Raw genomic sequence first — 25430 nt, forward strand, 5'->3', positions numbered from 1 at the left:
ATATATATACACATATATATGTATATATATATAATATGGCTTGCGTGGGGTTTATATATAAGGGAGAGGCCTTTATTTCAGCCAAGTTCGCAATAATAAGATCACAATGTCTCTGCGTTATCACCTTGTTGCTATACCGGTGGATACTAACTCATTCAAAAGCCTCTCTTTCGTATCATCGCGCATTTGATACCAAAGAGATCTATCAAAATACATCATCACTAATTCACTAATCTCAATCTAACGAAAACAATGGCAAGCAAGAGAAAAGTGCTGATGATTTAATTTTACCTCGAAAAACGTCAATGTCGCCAATACTTTTCAAACAATAAATAAAGTTTGATCAAATTTATACAAAGCATAAGGTTATCAATTGAAATAATAAAAAATAGACCAGACTCAGGTTCTCTGGATTAAATTTTTTTTTAATCTTTTTGTAAATTCTTTTTATGAAAATAGATATTTTATGAATTTATAATTCGTATTAAAAAATATATATGTATATACATAATTAAAATGTACATTGCACCATTTTGTTGAATATAAAATAGTGAAATATAATTCCCGCGATCTCTAAAAAACGCTTATATTTGGAGTTTTCTTTAGATTGAATACAAATTAATTACAAAGCGTAAAAAGAAAAGTCAAACTGAAGTATAAAAAGTATTTTTCGTTTGCGAAAATCTTATTGCGAAACATGTTTTACATTATGAGGAAAGCTATCAAAAGATCTTCTTTTGGGACCACGTGTACTTCGTATTATATCGTCTGTCAGAAGACTTGGGCATCCCGAGGACATCTTTTCGTCTCTGATAATTATATACAGGACATCTCAAAATCACCCTCATAAAAAAAAAACTAGAAGTCAGAGCGATTTTGAAATCCTGTACAAGAAGGTGAATATCGAATGCTAGAATGAATGAATTATGAATTTCGGGTTGACGCCCCGAATTATATCACCATTGCCTTCCATAGTCATCACACTTTCTCGATTAGAATAAGGTGGTTTACCGCGGCATTTCACTGATAGACGACGTCTCATCGCGACGTTACTAGTGCATCTCGACGAAAGCGCGGAGGTGCGCGGGCACTCTGCTCATGTTCTGCGTCTTTCTGACCACTCGCGCGGCCAGGCAGGTGAGCGTGGTGTACCTCAACGGGCGCAGCGAGTCGTAAAGCTCCTTGTTGCACAACAACATTCGGAACGTCTTGCCGTCGTTGTTCACCGCGTCGAGATGCGCGCCGGCTTCGAGCAGGTCGATCGACAGATTCGGTCGCCAGGGGTGCAGCAGCGCGGTAAGATGCAGAGCCGTGTTACCGTCGTTGTCCCGGGCGGCAACGTTCGCGCCCACTTTCAGCAGGGCCTTGGTCAAGTGAGGAGACGGGAATTTGCATGTGGGATACCTGCCAACCAGCGCACCGTCCTCGCTGTGGACCAATTGCAGTGCGTCGCGGCCCTGAAAACACGTCACAGTACCGGAAACGTAGACATCTACGGCTGCTCTTTTAGTCTCTCAATTATTATTAATAACTGTCACAAGTGCCCCCCCCCCCCCCTCCCGCACTCACCTGTCTGCCTTTGGCGTTTATTTGGATTAACTTGTAGAGCTCCTTGTGCAAGGCGTCGTATTCTTCGCTATCCTTTTCCCCGGTCTCTCGTGTTAATAGGCACGCCAAGTGGAGAGTGATGATGAGGATTCTGTTCAAGAACGTTAAGTCGCGCTCGCACGCCAGAACGCCCATCTTGTCCAACATTTGCTTTCCCTTCGCTACCTCGTTAACCTACAAACAAGCAATTTTTGCGGCGTAACAAATAATGCGTCGATGGACTGGGGATATCGGACGGACAACAATGATGTGCCATGTATACTCACGGCTTTCTCGAAAACTCTCAACAGATCTTCCCTCTTTACCGGCGGCACTCTGCGCCCCCTGGTCGTCTGTCTACCTTCCTCGCCCACCATGAAGCTGAAGAGTTCAGTGAAGCTGAACAGAGAGCTTTGCGTCATGGGGTTTAGCGGTTCCAGCATGCTCTGCTGCATGTCGAGAGCGTAGTTCCACAGTTCGATGCAACGACGGAATTTACCCGCGTCCGCGTAGACAGCTCCGCGGTATCTAATGTAATAGCTAGTGTCTGGATGAGCCGGTCCTAATATTCGTTCTCTGATCACCAGTGCCTGCATGCGCATTTCGTCTGGGTCCGCTAACAGATCGTCCAGGGCTTCGGGTTCGATTACCTCTCGGGCGAAATCATAGGCGGCTACGAGTGGTGGAGATTCGGGTTTTGGTATCACCGGTCCGTCTCCCCGATATCTGACAATGAGCGAAAAAAAAAAATGTATAAATATCGCTAAAGACGTGTAAATTTTCTTTTTAACATATAAAAATAAAATATATACTAAAATATAAATGATACTCATTTATAAAAATAAAAATATTTGTTTTAGAAAATTTATGAAAAATAAAATTTATATATTTTATAAATTTGTGTTTTACGTTTTCGAGATTATACAAAATCATATAGGAAGTTCTAAGATAAAAAGCACGCGGATTTCAGTCACGGACTGACAGCCTGTCCGTGTACGGAGACGTACCGCTCCGACATGGCAGTCTTCCAGAACTGCAGGGCGCCAATCATGTCCCTCTTTTTGTCTACGTACGTGGCCCCGAGCAACTCCAGCGCGTCGATACGTTCTTTCCTGCTGAACAGGTGGGGAATGCCTATGAGATACTCGACGATATGCGTGTGACCTGGAAGAGAGGAAACGAAGAAACATTCGGTCAGTGCTCGCTTTTTCCTCGCGGTCGTCTAAGCGTCGTGGAGCAGATCGCTTCGGACGAGCTAAATAAACTGTCTTAGGGGAACCTTCGAGTGGTGCGTGGAACTTTCTGCTTTAACCTGTTACTGCTGCCGCGAGGAGTGGCGTCATCCCGTAAGAGTCCACGTCCATCTGGGCGCCGTGCTGGACAAGTATCTTCAGTATCTCCAAGGATCCGCTCTCGGCGCAGTCGTGTAACGCCGTATTGCCCTTCACGGACTTGCGATTCGCGTCCGCTTTCAGGCCGAGTAGGAACTTCGCGATTTTAACGTGACCCCGGTAGCACGCGATCATCAGGCATGTGTGCCCGTGTCGATTCGCCATCTCGATATCTGATAACGGAAGAAAAACATTGGTAAAAATTTCGGACAAAATTAAAAAAAAAAAAAATTTATTTAACAACATAAATTTCTTCTTTTACAAAAAAAAAAGAATCTTGACTAGTAAGCGTAATTTTTACCACTGCACAAAAGTTCGCGCAGTTATATTTTTCTAAATTGCGAAACTTGCTCTACTTTCGTTCACTCTTTCGTGAAAGAAAATATTGCATGAAACTTATGAAATAATTTCCAAATTTATATTTCTTAACTTTTAATTTAAGTCTCAAATTTATATTTGTATCTTTTCTCACCTGCGCCGTATTGCACTAAGAACCTGACTATATCGAAGTGTCCGTCGAAGCACGCAGCACGGAGGGGCGTGGAATTAGTTTTCGTGATTGAGTTCACCTTGGCTCCTCGTCTCACTAGCAGCTTGACTAGGGCCAAGTGGCCAGCGGCCGCCGCGCACCACAGGGGTGGTGCACCCTCGATCGTCTCGCCCTCGAAGACCACTGTTTTCGAGGAAACATTCTGGGTTAAAAAAATCTCACTATCAAAGCGCAGAGTCTACTTACGAAGCGTAGTTCTGACTTGCAAAAAAACTAATTACGCAAACATTAATAATAATCACAAGTATAAGAATTCACGTGAATTGCAATAAACTGTGCAAGCTTACGCGAAAAGTTTATTTATAACAACCACAATTTTTAAGCTACCAATGTAGTATAAAAAAAATCCCGAACTTGACACGAAAGAAATTAAGAACGCGCGTCTTTGCCAAACGTCACTTATGATTTCAAGGCTGATCGCGATAACAAACGGATCGATGGCCTCAGCAGGGGCCGCCGATGAAAGGAACTGCTGTCTGACCTGATCCGGGCTGCTCCACGTCTGCCCCACATTTTTCGATGAGGTACTCCGCCACGTCGTAATGCCCGTTCCGACATGCCATGACTAAGGGTGTTGCGCCATGGGTTTTGGCACCGACTAGTTGTCCTACCTCATCCTTGCCCCGGTGCTCCAGGAACACCTTTCGAAGAGAGAAAAGGAATCTTCAGTCGATTATGCTCTTGATTCTCTTACGAAAATACCATTAAAAAAATCATCGCAACTAAATCCGCGAAAAATGATACACAAGTTCCAAGGTAACTCGCGCGTCGACTTACGTTCGACAGTGCGGACCCCGTGTTGAATCGCTTAATGAAAACTTGCGTGAATAGCACGGAACGTGCCGTGCGATGCGTACAGACAGATATTTCGAAGCCGACTGGCTTAAACTGCTTAAAGTCTAAGCGGAAATGTGCTGTGCAACGCGAGTCACACCTATGCACCCGAGGTCGAGGGGATTCGCAATAAATATTTAAATTTTAAAAATTCTTCTCCCCTCTTCTTCCCGCGTGCTGTCCCGCGTTCTTTTATTTCCTCACAGTGACAATTTTTTTCAGTCTGCCACTTATACTTCACTGTTTCTCCTTGCAAATTCTTATTCCAATATTGTTCTTGTGTCCGTGTTTCTCTGTTCCGAACACTCGGAATTATCGGATTTCGATGAACGAGCACAATTTTTGAATTCAACAAATGGAATTCAGAAGGAAGAAAATTCGAGTTCACGAGACAGGAACTTGGGGAGACAAGTTTATGTCGAGTGTCCAAACGTCGTCTGAAGATAAGAACCCAAGTAGTTACTCGACGTCGACGTTCACTGCCAATTTGAACACCACGTGGCTACGGTGGCATGTTTCATTTGAGAGACTGGGCCCTTGCGTCACTGACAATCCGCGGAAACGTGCAACGCGAGAGATGACAAAAGTTTCAGTTCTCCGTCCTTCGCAGCCACACGCGAAAACGTTGTTTCTCCACGAGAAGTGCGCGAGATTTCAAGTGTCACCGAGCCAAGTGTCAAATAATGTTACGACAATGTTGACGGAGCATTAAACCGTTTATTACGTTTGGCAATCAAATAATGAATGTATAATTGTATGACCGTGCGTTACGACGATCCGCTTGAAAGCGTCGTCGCGGTCGGAGAGGCCAGCCGAGTCAAGTCACATTGAATTGCGTTCGGAAGGCGATCGATTCGATCTATATTCCATTTCCTTCCGGCGTCGGAAGAGACTGCGATTTGGGAAAAATTACAGTTCCTTCTTTTTTTACACGGCTCGTTCGACGGCGTTCACACGTTCTCGTTGGCGTTCGATATCGAGAATACTCGGCGATTTAATCCCCTTGTCTCGTTGCACGCGAAATCGGAGCAGTTCACCACGCGCGTGCCCGCTTAGAGGAAGACTGAGCGACGATAAACCGAATCTTCCAACCAACTGCCTTCTGGAGAAATCATTCGCCGACCATCCGTGGACGTGCGAGTCCCGTTAAACGAATAATCGGAGACATTGGGGCCCATCGTGACAGGCAAACTACTGCTTACGATGGGCCGCTACCGGGAGAAAGAGGGGCAGAGCCGATACTTTTCAGCTTTGTGTTTTGCCGCGCTCCTCCTCCTCCTCCCTCGCATTTCTCCCTCTTTAATGTTTCCCCTTTCCGAGGAAAGGACCTACATACTTTTCGTGAAAGCTTCACATTGTTTTTACTAAAAAAGAAGCAAAAAAGGGAAAATCCATATCGAAAAAAATTATTGCCAAATATTAATGTTGAACTTAATTTGTATATAAAAATTTATATGTATTTATATATAATTTATATATATAAAAAAGAAAAAATCTATAATATTTACGTATTAATATAATAATAATAATAATAATAAGTATAGTTTCTCCATATCTTCATTTTTTTTTACTGACTTTAATTTTTTTTTATATACAGAAATACGTAGTTCTAATATTCTATATTCGAAGTTCTAAAAATCCGATTACGATACACGGAGAGAATTTTTTTTTTAATTTACCCTGCAAATCATGTTAATTGTGAGACAATATAGTATTTAGGCAAATTTTACTGTGCACTACAATAAATTTTACTGTATTTTACTACTGTCAAATTTATTGTAGTGCACAGTAAAATTTTCCTAAATACTTTATTGTCCCAGAATTAACATGATTTGCAGGGTAAATTAAAAAAAATTCTCTCCGTGTATGATTGTCATCTTAATGCAATTGAGGAGTTTCGGTCTTTAATCGGGATCTCTCAACAAATCCCTCCAGCTATTTTTACGTTTCTCGTTCTCTCATTTCGGTACCCACGGAAAGCCGGTGCCGTTATTTGTGCGGTGACCGATTTACTTTTTCGTAAGCCCGTTCATCCCGCGTCGATTCCCCGCTGCCCCACCTCATTGTTACATCCTCGTTCGGTTCCTCGATAAAATGTAGGTAACGAGGTCAGCCGATGCCAAAACGGTCTCACAAAAGATGAGACCTTCGTCTCTTTTATGCTCGGACCAAAAAAATACGCGAAATTGCGGGCATCTGGACGGTAATCTTCTTGAGAGAAACGCAACAGTTGCGGAAAACGGTTAAGTAAATGTATCTATAATGACCATCAAATGTATCTATAATGACGGTTAAATGCATCTGTAATGACGGACTATTAATAATAATGACGAAGTTGTACCTCGAAACAATACGATGATTGTAAAACGAAACACTTTTTTCACCTCGCTCCAAATTACCTATACTTGTGTAAAATACAAATCCACAGAGTGCAATAATCGTGAAAATAGATCCACGAGTCAAAAGTTAAAAAAAAATTGTGACACCGAAAGATCACCGAGGTGCAGTTACGTAAAATCGCATTGAATTTTTTCGATGTCAGCGATAAGCGATTTTCGCAACTGTGTCGAAGTGGTGGTACTATTTCAACACGCGATAAGGAAATATCCGGCTTCGATTATCGCCCCCCGACGGATATCAAGATCCGAATAACAAATTATTTCTCCTATATAATGGTATTATTGTCATATTATCTTCCGGCGTTTGTCTTTCGTATAGAAAATGGGTTATTGTAACATACTTTCTTCCGGCTGTCTTTCAATGGATCGGTAATTATCGCGCTTTTTTTTTCTTCACATGCTGAAGAGGGCATTTAAATGCTCCTGAAGCTTTCTCTACGCGGGAAAAATCGTACGACGCAGGAAAAATCGCGAAGAGATAGCGGAACCGTTCGTCAAGTTCATCGATACCGTCTTTTATAGTCTAGTCGTAAATTTAACGCTGAAAACAATTAATGCCAGTTGTAAAACCCGCGGTCAAGTACCGTAATACACCACCGGGCGCGGCGTGGCGTACGTGTGTTTGCGTCGGTAGCCGGTGCACGCGTGTGCAAGTACGTGTTGTGTGTTGTTGCAAGCGCGCGGAAGACGTCCCACTTAAATTTCACGCTCGCCACTTCGCGAAGAAGCGTTTAGTTTGCCTACGTCGCATTGCGAGAAGTAGCACGCGTCGTGAATAAGCCACCGATTCGTTCGCTTTGTGTCATCGTTGACAGCGCCTCTTTGATAGATGAAGAAATTTGATTAGATACATCCATACATGAAGAGGCGCTGTCAATCTTCAATGCGAAGTAGGTGTTCGACTTTACTTATGACATTTTAATACGCAGCGATATCGCGTCGGCCGACGGAAGAAGTTTTTGAGCAACTGATTCTATTGTTCGAGAGAGAGAGAGAATAGTAAAAGTGGGAATGCACGGGATCAGTAATCAACGCAATCACGTAAATCGTTCATCCGTATAGTGATTAATGATGTAACATCGCGGAATGATGTACCGTGATATTCACGAGCATATCTTAAGTCATAATGATGATTAATAACGCATTTATTTTTCGTAGACATATAAATATTTATGTCTAAATATTAAACTTACGTAAGAACTCACATTTAGAATATGTTATGCATAAACAGACATTTTATAATTTAATTCGATAAATAAAAATAAACAAGGTGAGCTACTGAGCCAGCTTGATATTCGTGCTAATAATGTTATGGATTTGTAATAATAATAAATTATTTAAAACATACGTTTGGATCCTACACAACTGATCATCTTCAGTGTTATAAATTAAGAGTCAGGAAAACGCATACATGTGTAAGATGACCAAGTCTTGTAGAGTCGAAATGTATCGTTGCGCCCCCGGATTCTTGCTACTTCGTCCTCTCCCGGTGTTGAACAGCTGACGGGAAAATCTATATTTTGTATTGATTTTCCCAAAAAAAAAAAAGATCGTTTCCTTCCAGCTGAGCTGTTTTACCCCTTTAATTCTGCGATATCTGAGTTGTCCGAAGCTGTCTTGACGTATGGATCACTTTACGCGAGTTTTGGGAGTTTCCTGATTCTCGTATGATTATGTATGATTCACGTTCTACATTAGGCGTATTGCAGGTCCTCACAAGTGTTGTGTTTCTTTTGTGTGAGTGCGGTGTGATAAAGCACGCTCGAACGCAAGCGCAACATTTTGTGTCAATTATACAAAACACTGCCGAAGTTCGCATTAAGTCAGTCCAGTCAAGACAACTCCAACACTTAAGGTATCGAAGTGTTAAAGGGGCAAACTCGTCGGCAGGGAACGATCTTCTTCTTTCGGAAAATCATTAATGTTATATAACTTAATTTAATTATTCTTCCTTCCGAGCCCTTTGCCTCTTGTCAAAAGCGTGGTGAACCCTCATTGTATTTCTGTAGTGTGCGCTATTTACATTTTATACAGATATACAGGATCTACAGTTTTAACGCCGCGCCGGTTCCAAACGGCTTAATTTAGAGGGGTTTTCATGGCAAGATTTACTCTTGGTAAGGCTGTCGCTTGCCTTCCCTGCGAGAGGTAGCGCGATCGTGGCGCAGAGAGTTGATGCGTCTGCTTTCGGTGCCGAAAATCTAGATTTCAAATCCTGACTATCAGAAACACGCAGATGTTCACTCGATTGTTAAATTGAATAAAAATCCGCTTGTTTCTGATAGTCGGGATTTGAACCCGGGTCTTTGGCACCGAAAGCAGACGCACACAACTTTCTGCGCCACGATTGCTACAATTTAATTGTTACCTACATTATACAAAATACCTACATAATATTAGCACGAATATCCAGCTGGCTCAGTAGCTTACCTTATTTATTTTTATTTGTCGAATGTTATTCGTATGGGCCTCTATTTCTGCTTTATTTAAATTTTATATTTTAATGTTATTAAATAATATTATGTTTTATTATATTTTACAATTTGATATTAAAGTGAAATGTTATTAAAGTAAATTAAATAATTACGTAAATAAAATTCATTTAAAGTTTATATTTTAAATTTTTTACAGTTATGTAATATGCAGTTTACAGAGTGAAACACTCCATCTATCTAGAAAGCTTATTGACGATGTAAAATACATATACGTTACATTGTACGGAACTGCAATCAATATTTCTGACAATCGATATTTCAGACAAAGAGGAGAAGTGAACGAGGTCCAATGAAGTCACATTTAAATTCACTACAAAATATGCAATTTACGCGGAAACGCCGGAAAATCCTATCACGCCCGACCTCGACCGACTTTGTTACTCGCACGGTAATTACGCCGTCATAATTACGCGTCGGTATTTTCGGAGCGGCGCGGCGGCAAAAGGCACCCCCGCGACAATTATGATTACGGCATCCGAGCGTGCGCGAACGTTGTTGAAAATTAGGCTCGCCCGTTTGTCCACGGGCGGCAATTACGGCAATAATCGCTCCGGACATTGCTGCGCGGGCGAGCGATTATTGCCGTATAATCATTGCTCGGACACGTAAAGTGCACCTATCCGATCGACAACATTTACAAGCTGCAACGGCAACGATTTAGAAAGTGATCGATGCCGATCGTAATTGGCTATTACAGTGGGAGTCTGATCAAAAAATCAGATAACGCCTCTCACTTATAGATATAGCTCTTTTTTTTTCTCGGATTTATATTATCATATTATTATCATATTTAAGATAATCACCTGATCGTTTAATTCCCTTTGTACCGCGAGATATATAATCCATCTAGCCTCTGTCTGTTTCATATTTTCTTTTGCACCTCCGTCTATTTCTGCTTTTACAATCTCATTTAGCGTTCTACATATCATATATCCCGTTATACTTCACTGATGTTTTGTCTATCCTGCGTTTTGTTGTATTCTCTATCTTTTTTTGCGTTCTGCTTATCAACGCTTTGCTTTCGTTCTGTCCATTTCGTATTATGAATACGATATTTTTAATTTCTTGGTAGGCATCATAGCAACAGCCTTGCCTCTTGCGTATACATTTCTATTATTATAGCCGCGTGCATATGTATATATATATATATATATATATATATATATATTGCATTCTGCATTGTAGATTAAGTTGTTTGAGTGAGTCCCGATCGATCAGCTTCGCGACGTACTTCGTCGGCGCGAAACTTGTTTTAAACTTTCAAATACAAATAAAACTTAATTAATTGCAAATAAGACACAAAAGAGAGAGACTTGCATAAAATGCAAGTCGATTAAGCTATTTATCTAACAACCAATTGCATGCTATATGCTTCTATGTTTCATTAACAGACCTTTCGTTTTCTAAACCGAAGGTCTCTCCGCCTCGTACAGTTCCGCTTCGTCACGCGAAAATGTGTCACAAAAAGAAATTTTATGCAACGATTAATTAAATATACGCGAAGGCTCCGCGGGGACGCAAGTATTACAAGGCAACGATCCGCGGAGGGACGGAGTTGTTGAGCGCTCTGCTTTTACGTGACTCACTACACAGCTACGATGACGCTGATGACGCTGACGACAACGGCTCGAAATGCACGCACTTTGTCACCTGGGAAAGATCATTAACCTACGCGTGAACTCCACTCGCGTGACAATTAAAAATGTAACGCGCTAAAAGAAGTGCGCAAGGAGCGTAACAATCGCAGCAGCGTCATTATCTGGTCCGCCTGTCCCGGTTGAACTTCCCACGCTTCTGTTCCTTCCTGCTTTCCATCCACATAGTTTAAATGCACATTGTACATTATATTATAATACCACAATACATCTTCTATATATATATTATATTCAAATAGATTTCATTTCAATTTCGGAGAACACAAAAAGATAATATATCCTCCCGTTCCTCCCCTTTCCATTCGATACGAGATGTGATTTTTATATTCAAGCACAGCTAATTATATAGATAATAAAGGAGAAAATTATACTTTGACACGTCATGTATTAACAAATTCGTAAAAATAATCCGCAAAAAAAGGAAACAGAAAAAACACATACGGTGGTTTCTGTATTTCCTGTTTTTTGTTTTGAGAAACCCGTGATGTACGATTATGAATATGAATTAGATGTTCCAAACAAAAAGCAAGAGCGGTCGCGGTCCTCAAAAGATTTGAGAAGGCAGTATTTTTTAAAAAATTCAGGTTTCGTGATTTCCGGGTCCGTGATTCGGAATTGATTAGATCGTTCTCATCAACTCAATAGGCCGAGAGAGAAAAAGAGAGAGAAGATCTCAATGCGCAGCGTATTTCTCTGTTAGGGACAACGAACTATCATTGGCCAGACGAAAATATACTCCGAGAACGCGCGCGCACCTTTCGTCAGTCCATTCTTCGCGGATGGGACTCTTTTCTTCAAACCCTTTCTCTTCCAACTCCGGAGAGGAAATTACTCCGCAATCATCATGACTGGGCGCGTTGCTGGGCATTTCCAGCTGTTACCGCGTTTGCTACATCGGCGTACCTCGGCAATAAAGAATCCGTCACCAGCGCGAACAAAGATTGCCCGGCGCGTTCCAAATGGCTATAGAGCAACCTTGGCATTTCTCTTATGATTCATGGCCAACGGTTTGCGCTCAAGTATAAGATAATTTTAAGATATTCAACACGACATTATATACAATTTCACGACTGCAGTCGTGGTCATTTGATAATAAGAAAAAAAGTTAGGAGATATAAACATTCGTCAGGATATATATATATATATTGTGAGTGGATAGTCTAGCTTGTAAACAAAAATAGTATCGTATCAGAAGGCAAGTATTTGTGATTTTGTTCCTTAATTACGCTGTTTGCTTATTTGTTTGCTTTGCCGTTAAAAATAGCAGGCTCCATGTAAATTGCAAGAATTTTTTTTACGTAGAGATTTGCAGTGTTGTTTATCGTAATTTAAATTCTAAAATATATACTGACGCACGATATTTTTTTATATCGGTGTACGATAAAAATAAAAATTCAGTTTTATCGACAAATACTTTACATATATATTTTCTTCTTCATGGCTATTGTGTAAAGAATATACTGTGCTTTTCCAACATATGACGCAGCGCTGAACGATTATTCGCAAATTATTTAAGAATGTGCGGAAATATGTTCTCCAAACTTCTGCAAACTTTCCCCTTGTAGATATACTTTTTAAGTTTACGATTTGTCAGTATCGTTTCGTTTCGTTTAACCATAATTCTCGGCAATCGAGCACAACTGCAGTGTACAAAACTTACCCGCGTGAATGAATCGTTGCTCGGGATGTGCTCCATCGGCAATCGGACACTCATGTGACGATTGACTTTTGAGTAATGGAAATAACGCGACTCGGAAACTCGAGATGTCTCGAAAATGTAAGCGAGATACAGGGGGGGAAGCCCGTCTTCTGTTATCTAACCTGTTATTTCCTCCGGCACATATTCGATTTCAACGAGTCGCGTGTTATCTGCTACTGCACAACAAGCACAAAAGGTATTCGAATTATTAGGCACGCGAAAGATTAGAATATTGATTTTGAAATCTCTGTCACGTAAGCTAATGAGAATTCATAAGATGAAGATGTTGTCCAACTACGCGCAACGTCTGGCAATTATTATCGAATTATCGAGCAACGGAGTTGAAGAACAATCCGAGTTCAATTTATTTCAATTATTTATCGAATTATATTTAAATTAATATCATTTCAATTTATTATCAAATTATATTTAAATTAAAAAAAAAAAGAAAGACATAAAATTCGTAAAATAAAGGGAAATTCATTTTTCGTTCTCCGTTGTCATCGTATTAAGGAATTAGAAATGAAATTTCTGCCGTTCAAACAACTTCTTCTAGATTGAATTTAAGCTCGAGGTAGAACTACTTTGCAAAATAATACAAATTCAATTACGATAATTCATTCGCAAATTACTTACGATCACTTGCGAGAAACCGATAATTAAGAATCAAGTAATTCGATCACCGAGAGCGAGGAGGAAAAATCGTCGCGTCCAATTTGGAACAAAGCAAGGACTACGGACAGTTCTAGCGTTGTAACGTTCTACCGTAGATTCGAATTTTCACTGAGGTGACTTCCTCGACGTGAGCAGATATCTAGCTCGATTCTATCGAGAAAAAGAGGGGGGTTGAGAGAAGCTCTCGAGGTGCGTAGTACAGAGGTGATTCGGTGGCTGTCGAAGCCAGGGATGTATTGAGCTCGAGAAAGTCGCCGGTCCAAGGCGGGCAAGATTTTATACGCCAGTTGCGATTGGCTGCCTACGGACACGGAAGAATATCGTGAATTATGTTCAGCGATGGAATCACATTCTATTCTTTTTTGAGTTACGCGAATATATTTTTGGCAATATTATATCTGGAATTCTGGCAGATTTTTAATAATGATCGTGTCAGTAATGACGCGATTTATAATTACCATAAAATTTAATAAGATGACAATGCGTTTTTTGTACTTATATTAAATATAATATCTTAAAGTATTATACTTAAATATATAATCATGTATTTTTAAGTATATTGTATGTATAATGCTTCATATATTATACTTTTCCTGCATTTTTAAGAAATTTATAAATATTCGTGTTTATATAACACAAAATAATTGCGAAAATTTTCCGGCATATTTGAAAATCGTTAGATTCATGGACCCATCACTGGCGGCAAGCGAGGAAACGGGTGAGACCGGCCGGTTCGTACAAGCACTCCTCACGCGACCGAACGCCCGTGTGCAGCTTTCTAATTGTTCTTCCTGATCGGTTCTTACTGGCGGAGAGCGCGGTTACGTAACAGGACGTCGTACCGGAGAAAAGTCAGGTAATGTTTTCGCTCGAGCGGTTACGTGGCGTTGCGCGAGACGATTACGGCGAGAAAATCGCGTAATCTTGGGAGAACCACGACCTTTGCGGAGAGAGAGAGAGAGAGAAAAAGAAGCTCATGCACTACAAACCTTTGACTATATAAATATGGACTGCTAGTCCCCCCGATTTTACTATGTAAAAAACATATGCCCAGTGTCGCCGAGCTGAAGTTGGTTGAGGTATCGAACTTCGATTTTTAGGCTCCACCCCAGTCAGTAAAAAAAATATCAAATATCTGTCAAAATGTATTAAATGTTATGTTGAAAATTGAGCCATTGAAAGGGAGCCAAAAAAAATCTCAAAAAGACGGAATGAAATTAAAAACAAACTCAGCACCTTTTCTTTACACGCGTAAACACGCTGATTTCACAGGAGCCTTCCCTCTCCTCGCAGAAAATTACTGACTGAGGTGGAGTCTACATCTCCCAGCTTGGCGACACGTGTGAAGTTATACTTATATAGTCAGTCCATACTTATATAGTCAAAGCTACAAACACAATTATACTCTGACACCGCTCGTTTTTGAAAAATAGCCTGCGAGATTGACGCGGACTTTTTTATTCTATTTCCCTAAGAAAGGAACAAAGTTTCTTCGTGTGTTGCAATTATAAACTTCGAGCGAGAAAGAGAGAGAAAGACACGGGAAAATGGGACTTTATAAGTTCTATCATCTATACGTCAGTCTTTTCAATGCCATTGACACCGACACTATCGTGTCGCGCATGCATGCAAAAAAGTTTGAATAATACTGAATAATATTCTTGTGAATAGTACTCCTTCGTTGCATAATACGCCTTGAGGAGGTGCAACAGGTTACGCTAGCATGCACTCCTAGTGCAAACACCTTAAATTCTACGCATCGCGTGTGAGGCTCGAAACGCGGAATTAATGTACAGAAACAACGCTCAACGTTATGCTTTGTCAAAATCTAGCGAAATTTCACTTCTATTTTATTAATTTGATAGTAATAATTCAATAAACATAAAATTAAATGAATTTACATTGTCGTAAAGAAAAATTAAATTAAATTAAATTTAAAAATATTTAAATTAAATTAAAAAATTTAAATTAAATTAAAAATAAACGGTTATATTTTTTATTAATAAACACCTTTTAATAATCAATAATGAAATATAATGCAAATTAAATCAAATCATATTTGTAATTCATACAAATGAAATAAATCAGTTATGTAAATTATATGTTACATAAAAATATTACATATACACATACAAAATATATTACAATGAAAATTATAGCTACGTAAAAAAAATTAAATCATTGCATCAAGATATTGCGGGACATCATGAGTATCATGTAGGTATCATATTTGCAAACGAGGTTCAAAGAAGAGAGGCCAAAGGAATGAGCGAAACGAGACGCGCAAAATTGACGGCGTCGAACGCACGTAAGGCCAAGTTATGTCAAGTTACTCGGCGCGTTTACTTTCTAACCGGCATCGTTACGTGGACCTACGACAAAGTATTACAACTGTAGTTGTAAGTGGTGACACTATCGACGATGAAAGAGGATGTTTGCAGTCGTTGAGATCTGTTAAGTAAGATCTAATCTGATACGTCAATGATCTGTACACAATGCATTTTATTAACTGCATTAGCTAGCACGTTTTTTTATTATTTGTAACGGATTCTTATTGGCTTTCATATACGGAAATAACTTTAAAGTAAAAATTGAAATTATTTTAAAATTGCTTATTACATCTAAGTTTTTATTATAATTCTTTCTTTTTCTCTTTATTTAGACAATTTAAGACAATCTTAGACAATTTAAGAAAACTTCATTTATCATTTATAATGACTGTGTGTTATTATGTGTGCTATTATGACCGTGTGTTATCTGATTATTACTATCTATATTTTGATGCATCAAGCATTTTAATGTATGCACCGCGGTTTTAATGTATTTTCTCTTTTCATTGTTTTTTATTTAACATTTCCTCAATAAGCTTCACACACAATTTTAAGTTTTCCGGTTTTACCAAAGAGATTTAATTCCGTTGAATAGCGCTACTTACACAACACGTCGGAAAATAATCGGAAATTCCGGCGGACGCATCAACCGGCGGAAAAACTATCGATTCGGAACTATGCATAATTTGCTTACGTGTACAACAAACAGATATGGAAACGGTAATGCCGTTAATTTTATTTATATTCTACAGGACGAGGAAGTGCGAGGAAGCTCGTATTCTCAATCGTCGAATTATCAGAGTTGAGGAAATATTCCGAGAGAAAAAAAAACTTCCGAGGAAAAAGAAGTTCGAGGAAGAAAGACGAGAAGCTCATTACTGCATTTGCAAAAACAGCATAAACATTCGATTGAATGGAGAATAATGCCATTACTTATTTCAACTACCTGTGTACACTATAACTCGAATAATAATGTAAAATGTTGATTGCGCAGCAATAACGTGAGAAATATAATTTTCATTTATTCGAGGCACCACTTATACAAATGACCATTGGGAATTACAAGGCAAACATCTGCACCACTATATTATTGCGCTCTTACTCGGCACAAAATTCACCTTCGTCATTATATTACTTCCGACGTGCTTTGCAGGAATTATGATTTCCAACTAATAGCGTCTTGCAATGCAAATGAGGTGTGAGGCGACGATGTTTGGTCGATCCATGAAAATCTATTCTATATTGATTAGCGGGGTCATCGCTCCACTGTACTCTAATTATTTGCTCGATTACTGTTCCAATTAGGAATACTATATTTTCCTATATTAAATATGCATGCGTGCGCGCGTGTGTGTGATATGCGAGCCACTTATCTACGAATTGTACTGTCGGAAACTACTGGCATTGAAAAAAACTCTTGTATGCGTGTGCGTATGTGTGTTTTCAGCACACGTATTTTCCATAACTAAATGCGTGACAAACTAGATAAAAATTTGTATCAATCATAAAATCGTAAAAAAATAAAAGATTGACATTTATACATTTCAGAATCTTGAACTGCAATTACTTTATTAAACTTAGCAAGTTAACTTAGCAAACTAACTTTCGACAAAGAAATTTTATTTTTCTGAATTTTCTCTTGCAAAAATTGCACCACTTCTTTTATATATATGAATTAAAATTCGATATTAAAAGAAAACAAACGATTGTCGCAATTGCAAATGAGGCAATACATAAACAAAATGTATAAGTAAAAGACACTTCCGAGTATGCGATGTAAGAATTCAGACGTTTCCATACATGAGTGCGATTCCACGAATTGCACTGATGAGTGATCTCGCGTATGTTTTTTCCGCGTTTTTCACAGTATGAGAATCCGGTGGATTTTCCATCGTCGTGAGAGAGCCGCACTATAGGTGTGCGTAAGCAGTTTTGTTTACAACTCGTTTACATCAGAAAAGGCAATTGCCGTCACTGCATTTATGAATATGCAAAATATTTGCAATATGTTAAATATCAATAGGAATACAGAACTGCAAGATGTGCAATGACGCAATGATAGCTCGACAACGATTGATATCCGATTATTGGACTTTGCGTCGAAAGATCACGCAATATCGTGCATTGTTGCATTAATAAATACGCAAACTATTTATGTCAACGAATAATATATACAAAGATACCTTTATAAGATAGAGAATAAGATATATGAATATATTTGTATGAGATACGGGAATAAGATACTTGAAGATATCAATATAAGGTACTAGAATAAGATACAGAGATATTTAAAATATCTTTATTCTGAAAGACACGCATTTTTCCCTATATATATATTATATATTAATATATTTTATTTACTGTTATTCACTGTTTGTATTGTAGCTCAGCTGATTCTGTTTACATATATAGGGAACAAATGCGTGTCTTTCAGAATAAAGATATTTTAAATATCTCTGTATCTTATTCTAGTATCTTATATAAATATCTCCAAATATCTTATTCTCATATATCATATAAATATCTTATATATAAAAACATACATATATATTTCCTCTTCTTTCTTTTCACGATAAATAAAATATTCTTTTCTTATGTTTTTTTAATAACAGATTGGATAATTTCTTTCCAATCTATTATCTTCTTTGAATAATTTTGTTAAAGAAGCGTGATATAAATATAAGATTATAATTTTTTTCATATATGATTACAAGAAAAAACGGCACAGAAGCATTATTAGCAAGTGACGAATAAAAAAAAACAGAATCAGCTGAGATACAATGCAAATAGTAAATAATGAATCAAGATGACGTTGTGACTTCTACAAATGGTTCTTTTTTCATAATGGAAATATTTGTTACGACCGTATCTTCTTTGGATAATTTTGTTAAAGAAGCGTGATATAAATATAAGATTATAATTTTTTTCATATATGATTACAAGAAAAAACAGCACGGAAGCATTGATAGCAAATGACGAATAAAAAAAACAGAATCAGCTGAGGTACAAATGCAAATAGTAAATAATGAATCAAGATGACGTTGAGATTTCTACAAACGGCTCTTTTCTCATAACGGAAATATTTTTTACGACCATAAATAAAGATTCGACATCAGATCTCAATGAGAGAAAATTAAAAACTCAATTTATGCCGTTTCCAAGGCTAATAAGTAATGACTAGTTCAATTATGGCTCTTTAAACACTCAATCAATTTTATTATTAGCATTTAGTAATAGGAAGATAATAAAACGTTATCTGGGGATATGAAATACGCGTTGAATCTCAAATTCAAGAGCCAGTACGTTCCGTCTTGCCATCTCGTTTCTTCCATCGTTTCGCTTCACACCGAATTATGGCCTCAGTTATGCTTCTGACTCACCGCGTATTCCGTTGGTATATACGAATAATATTAGAACGCGGTACGAGAGAATCCGGTGCAATCCGCTTTCCGAAAGTCGACGCGACACGATCCAAGATCAAAGCGTAGATTCGGAACATTCATGTAAATTTATGGAATATTCCATTGTGTATATATTGGGGTTTACTTTTAAAGAGTATTTTTTTTTTAAAGAAAATAATGTAAAACGACATCATACATGCAATGCTTCATAGAAATGACAGTTTTAAAATATACCTTAATATCGCGATTAATATAATTAAGAAAATGTATATTGTAATCCAAATAATCTTTTTATCAATAGAACAAAATTAAATTCTAATGAATTTTAATTCTAATTTTTAATACATGGCAAAGTTCGATTGATGTTTGTATAATCCAATTCAACTGTTAGTAAATCACAAACAGACATTTTCTCTCAATACAGATCCGCGATTGCTCGCGTTATTTTTGTACTTTGGTGCACAGCACGTGCATCTGTTCATCCGCTTCTCGCTCATCCCGTATAGAAGCACGATCCTTAAAAGGGACTGCCCGGTAGAGTCCGATCGGTATTTTTCCAGAACGCGCTATCGAGAGACAATGACCCTTCCGATTCACTCGCGGTCGGAGCAAGAGAATTTCAGCTTACGACAGAGAACCGCTCTCTCGAAAGTTAAATAAATATTCAGTTCAGAAATTCTGAACGTCTAGCGCACGCTGAGTGTTTTTGAACTCGACCGGAATACGGGAGGAGAGGGCTCGCTTTGCTTTCGCTCAGGAACAAAGACACCACGAATGTCGATGATTCAAAGCTTAATCCGAGGAGTAAGCGCTGATTTTTTTTGGGGGGGGGGTGGGAAAGACTCTGATTCGAGAGGTCAAAAAGATTAATGGGAAGTCATTTAAGTCCGACCAAAAGAATAAATAAATGAGAATGCGTAAATACCGCAATTTAACGAATGCCGCAAACGTAGTTATTAATCATCATCACTCTTAATTTTTTCAACTTTCTGCGAAGTCTTCTTTTATACATTCTTTACAAGTCTTTCTATTCTCGTATTCATTTGTCGTATAATTTGTCGACTTGTAAGGGTGCAGTTACCACGATAAAATATCACTCGACTATTAACCGCAAAACGCAATTTCGCGTAATGGAACGTACAAGCGCACAATTACGCGCAATAAATTGGCGAGTAGCAAATACTATACTAAAGTGGCGCATACCAAATGCGATAAGATCGATACAAAAATCGCGGAGTCCGGTAATGCGGAAAAGCATGATTGCGCGGCATGGCAGCGCGAGCGCGCGAGCGAGGTTGGCTTTCATGGCAATGTCAAGGTATACCGAGCGTTAAGCCTTCTCGCGATTACGTACGAATCGAATGTCTCGCGATTACGCCGAGCTGTGTAAACGCGGTCGGCTGGGAGAGAACCCACCTGCAGAGTCTTTGTTCTCGCGTCGTCGGCGAGAAAGATTTTCCGGACAGAGAGGCAGAGACGGTTCAACGAAAGCCCTATCGATTTTCGTGCTACCCCTAGGAGCCATTAAATGCGAGACTTCTGATCTCTTCAGGCCTGCAGACTCCGGTTTACATAACGCGAAATCATGGGATTTGAATCTCCAGCGCGGAAGTCGAGGAGTCTGCATTTGCAAAAAGAATAAAGTAGGAAACGATTGTCCCCTTCGAAAAACCTTTGATTGTTTCTTCGTTTTCGAATGAGCTTCGAATATATCAGAGCTTTTATTCTCCCGGTTTTTCAGACACTCGCATTTATTTTTCGACGTGCATTACGTCAGATGTATTTCCTCGATCCGACTCGAGAAGCGAAACGTTCTACTAATCACGAAACGAGAGCAAAGCTAGAGATCTCTTTTTCTTGGCTTCGCTCGCCTCGCCTCGGCATGTGTAATCAATAATCGTTAGCCATTTCTTTCACTCCCACTGTGATTCATTACTTGCTTCTATTTTTTTTATACCTAATAAAAAAAATTAATTCTAAAATATTCCTCAATAATTTTAAAAAGCATTTTTTTTCATACGTATTTGTTACTGTTAATTTATAAAGAAATAAAATAAAAATTTAATTTGCGATCTATTTTAGAAAGCATTTGCGATTCGGAAAAATATATATTTCGTTGTAATAACGTAATATATCAATATTTTAATGTTAGATTTAACACTCATTATTGATTATTTCTATGTATACACGTATCATTTAGGTGCTTACATAAATCGCCCGCATTATCGCGATTAGTTCGTCGCTAATGACATTATAGATAATAGGATTGCAACTTTATGACGTGAACATTATCAAGAACAAATTACTCGGATTACAAAAAGTGCAGATCGGTAGACCAGTCAAGTTATCAAAGAACGACAACGAAGAAGAACGACGAGGCGCCCAAGTTTCTCGCGATCCGTCACCGGCTGCTGTTACAGTCTTCAATTAAGGTATCTATATTTGTAAAAAAAATCACACGATTTGTAGACAACGTGTATTGCAATTTTGAAAGATGACTCCGCGGAAACGCGCAATCGCGGAGAGGATTCGAGAGAAATCAGAAACGGAGTCAAGTTGTATAAATTGGTGCCAACCTTGAAACGGCCGTCAGCGCGTTACGCAATTGCGCGCGTACACGTGTGTGCGAAATTGCGTTAAACACGCCACTGCTAGTTCAACAACTGTATCATCTTGCGTAATAACGGCACGCCGCCACCATCGTCGTCGTCGGATCGAACCTGCGAAAACAAGCTTATCCCGATCGATTCCAACGTCGATCGTTATACTTAATCGTCGTTAATTAAAATAATCGCGCAACTCTAGTCGACGCGATCACGATCACGACCGTTTGTCGGTAATTGCTCGAGCAATCGAGCAATCGCGCGAGTGCCTTTTCCCTTTCTCGGTGCAAAATCAATAATCACACATATACACACACACACACATACGGTAATTACTAACAATAGCATTATGAATCATACAACGCGATCTGTTTTGGTTTCGAAGCAAGCCACACAATCGATTCCGTTCTTCGGCCTCTGTGTAGGCCTCTTCGTTCGTAATCCGCCGTGACGACAATAACATTCTTTCATCGACAATTTTCCCCGCCGAAAAGGTCAAGGGTCCATGGGGGATCGTTACTTTGCCGATTGAGTGATTCATTTCAGGTTACACCTGCGAAGCTATTTTAATCATTCGCATCTACTCGCGCGCCTCATGCTCGCCTGTTGACTGATCATATAAATAGACTTCGACAGGCGGATCGATCTTAACGCCGTTCGTTTCGCTGTTAATAAATCATCCGCTTTTTATATCCGACAAGGGAATCAACGCGGATTAATTAGTTTAATTTTAAATTTTCATTGAACTGTGCCGGCGCTCCGACGGCGCGCGCAAATTGCGGTATGTATATCAATGATATTAATTATATTTTACACGTTGCGTGGTATCGCAAAATGTCAAAGTGTCAATGTAACAAAATAGTTACAGGAGACGCGCGATTTATCGTGAACGCTTTATATACTTCGTATCAGATCGAATTCGCTAGAATTCGCGTATCGCGCGGAGAATTTTACAATTATCTAGACCTCTGGCCATCCGACTCGGATGAAACTCCGAATAAATTGAACACGACGGGATTGCCGAGAGATAGAGTTTCCCGCCGCGAAATAAACAGCTTCTATTCGCGAATATTTTCGCGGGGGCAAAGTCGATTTTCGTACGACGCGTGGGACAATTACGTATAACACACTCCCCTCCCCGGTCGTTCCAAAGACGTCCCCTGCAGTAAGTACTGTACACGCTCGGCATTATTGTGCGTTTGAAGCGCGCCAACCTTCGCGGACAATCGATCCCGATGGCGAGTAAAAAAATACGACACGCTATACCAACACCAAGCCTATACGCCACATCCACAGCCGCGCGTACGTCGTCGAATCGCGAGTGCAAGCGTATAATGTACATACGTACAAGTTCGTTCCCGAAACGCGACGGCATCGAATGCAATAACGGTTTAAATGTATGAACTCGTGGATGAGTAAATATATCCTGTCAGCCGCGAAGTGTCGAATTCGCTTCCCGAATTAGAGTTTCTCGGGCACGAGTTGCCGTGCCGCGCCGCGGCGGCACGACGATCGATTCCGCAATTTATGATGGGAGTTATACCTCGCACAAATTCTCGTTAAATAACACGCGCGCGCGCGCGCAAGAGAGAGAGAGAGAGAGAGAGAGAGAGAGAGAGGCGACGTCTCGCCAATTTACTAACGGGTATTAATAGCCGTCAGCCTTCCCCCCCCCCTGGGTCTTTCGTACATTCCTTCAAAACTACAAGTACGACATCCGAGGAAACGCTGAATTTCGTTAATCGGCGCTCTTCGCCGCTATAATATTTTTCATTTCGATAAATAATTATGTCATAATTATATATATATATATTTATAATTAATAATTTATGATTAGTTTACGCAGGGTGTATTGCAATTCGAACATTCACCGTAACGCGAAAAAAATATTATTTGCACGCAAGATAAAAAGATGTTACGAAAATAACGTATAGAAATTAACGAGAAAGTCAAACGTTCATTAATTATATTTAGCGATTCTGATGTAAAATCCGAATTAATTGTCGGATTTGTAAAAGCTTAGACATAGGTTGACACGCGTATAGGTACTCGTGTACACGAAACAAAAGTTATAAATGAGAAAAAAAAGTTAAAGAAAGAGAAGAAAACCACAGATACGATAAAAAGTTAAAAGTTTCCATTTTTGTAGACATCTCTGGTGTATAATGTTTGTAAAACGGAAAGTATCTATTCGCGATGATAAATCTGCTGAGAATGTATTATTCAAGTCTGTAAATATAATTTACAGACTTGAAAGAAAAACATTTCAACTCACAAAAAGAGAAAACAGCAGGTAAGATGTTGTGCGAGATATATCGCCGAGTTTACAAAATGCGAACACGTTCGGACGCACGCCGGCCGCCAGCCGTGACAAAATTCGTTCATGACACGATTTTAGAATATCGGCAATCGTCATCACAGTGAATGGTCGACAACATCTCCGCGTATCAACGCACATCTTGTCGAAAACACTTTCGCGCGCGTGCAAATGTATCGGGCGATCGGCAATTCCATGTAATATGTAGGACTTAAAAAGATAGACAGCGCCAAATTAATTTGGGCCGTAATCACGCTCGGTCTGAATGTAAAATTAATCGGCGATTAATTCGCTGGCATTGAGAATTGCGCGGCGTGGACTTTCATCGATCGCTTCTACTTCCTCATCCTACACGCCGGTCGATTAACTCGGAAAATCTATATAATACACGATCGCCGTTCAATCATTGCTCTTTGGCTTACCTCCGCGCGTATCGCGTCGCGAAATCGTTGACGTTAAGCTCGAAGGATCGCGATCTCGATCTCGCGATCGCGGAGTTTAGCCATTTACATGAAGCGGTCTCTCCCGCCGCCCGCTCCTTTCGCATCGCGCTTTACGACGCATATTATCGGGTGGTGCGTAATCGATTTTCCACCACGGGAGGCGCAGACTGCACGTGACTCATGGTGTTTTCGTTCGTCTATGAATTTACAATTAATCCGATTTTAATTGCAAAGACGGAACCTCGATGACGTCGCGGCGTCGACGCGAAGCGCGTACTTTGCACGCGCGGTTTATAAATTGTCCGCTTAGATACGGCGAAGCCCCGCACGACACCTCGTACATATAAATTGCTCGTAAGGATATTTACGCCGTGCGTCGCAATGAACGTATCGAACGTGTGTGAGCCGTTGGCGAGGAGGAGGCACGCAACGTCGATTTTTCATCGATAAGACACGCAACGTGCGCGCACGCGCGCGCGCGCGATTTCGCGTTAGTCATTCGATCACCGTCGGTGACCGTCGAGTTTTTTTCGACTCACTCTGTGGTTGTTGTTTTTACATTTTTTCACGCAAAAGGGCTATCGTAAAATGACATATAGCTGCATGTGCACGGCACAAGATCGTCTGGACCAACCATCCTGCTGTGTAAATCAATATGGCCACTTTTATGCTGGATGCTCACTGGTCCAGATGGTTTTACGCTATGTATATGCAGGCCTATTCTTTATTGCTACACTAGACTGTAATTTTATTTCTCACTTTTATCAAACTTTAAGTTTATATCTATCTCATTGTAAATACAATGAGTGTTCATACACTAATCCAACAACTACAAAGAATAAACTTCATGTTATTTTATGTGCTGCAGCCTTAAAGACTTAAACACAATGAAAAGGAATAGGGAACAGGCAATAGAGAATAAGAATTTCAACCTAGACCGTCAGAAATCGTATATTATATGAAATACACGGTTTCTATATATAGGTTAAAATTCTTATTCACTCCAAATCCAAGTGTGTAAATCTGTAGTAACAGATCGGAAGAGCACACG

At 39.5% G+C, this 25430-nt stretch overlaps 1 protein-coding gene and 1 long non-coding RNA gene across 3 annotated transcripts in view; one reads left to right on the plus strand and one right to left on the minus strand.

The window, feature by feature from the left end:
- The window catches only part of LOC105450415 (protein fem-1 homolog CG6966), a 31642-nt gene that overhangs the window by 743 nt on the left and 5469 nt on the right, over positions 1-25430 (minus strand). The window contains exons 1-8 of one of the 2 annotated variants that reach the window (XM_011690234.1): positions 12572-13043; positions 4010-4169; positions 3451-3651; positions 2900-3151; positions 2595-2751; positions 1875-2313; positions 1570-1782; positions 498-1457 (exon numbers count right to left, since the gene is read on the minus strand). In XM_011690234.1, coding sequence (XP_011688536.1) covers positions 1053-1457; positions 1570-1782; positions 1875-2313; positions 2595-2751; positions 2900-3151; positions 3451-3651; positions 4010-4169; positions 12572-12625 — 1881 coding nt within the window. In that variant the 5' untranslated portion in view covers positions 12626-13043 and the 3' untranslated portion in view covers positions 498-1052. Of the gene's footprint in view, positions 1-497; positions 1458-1569; positions 1783-1874; positions 2314-2594; positions 2752-2899; positions 3152-3450; positions 3652-4009; positions 4170-12571; positions 13044-25430 lie in introns of those variants that run through there. The other variant, XM_011690233.1, reaches the window with a different exon arrangement.
- Positions 13869-17162, plus strand: LOC105450414. Its single transcript, XR_974458.1, has 5 exons — positions 13869-14646; positions 14719-15075; positions 15445-15743; positions 16368-16681; positions 16769-17162. It is a non-coding gene; the product is annotated as an uncharacterized LOC105450414 (long non-coding RNA).

Source organism: Wasmannia auropunctata, unplaced genomic scaffold, assembly GCF_000956235.1.
Source record: "Wasmannia auropunctata unplaced genomic scaffold, wasmannia.A_1.0 LD336061.1, whole genome shotgun sequence".
NCBI lineage: Eukaryota > Metazoa > Arthropoda > Insecta > Hymenoptera > Formicidae > Wasmannia > Wasmannia auropunctata.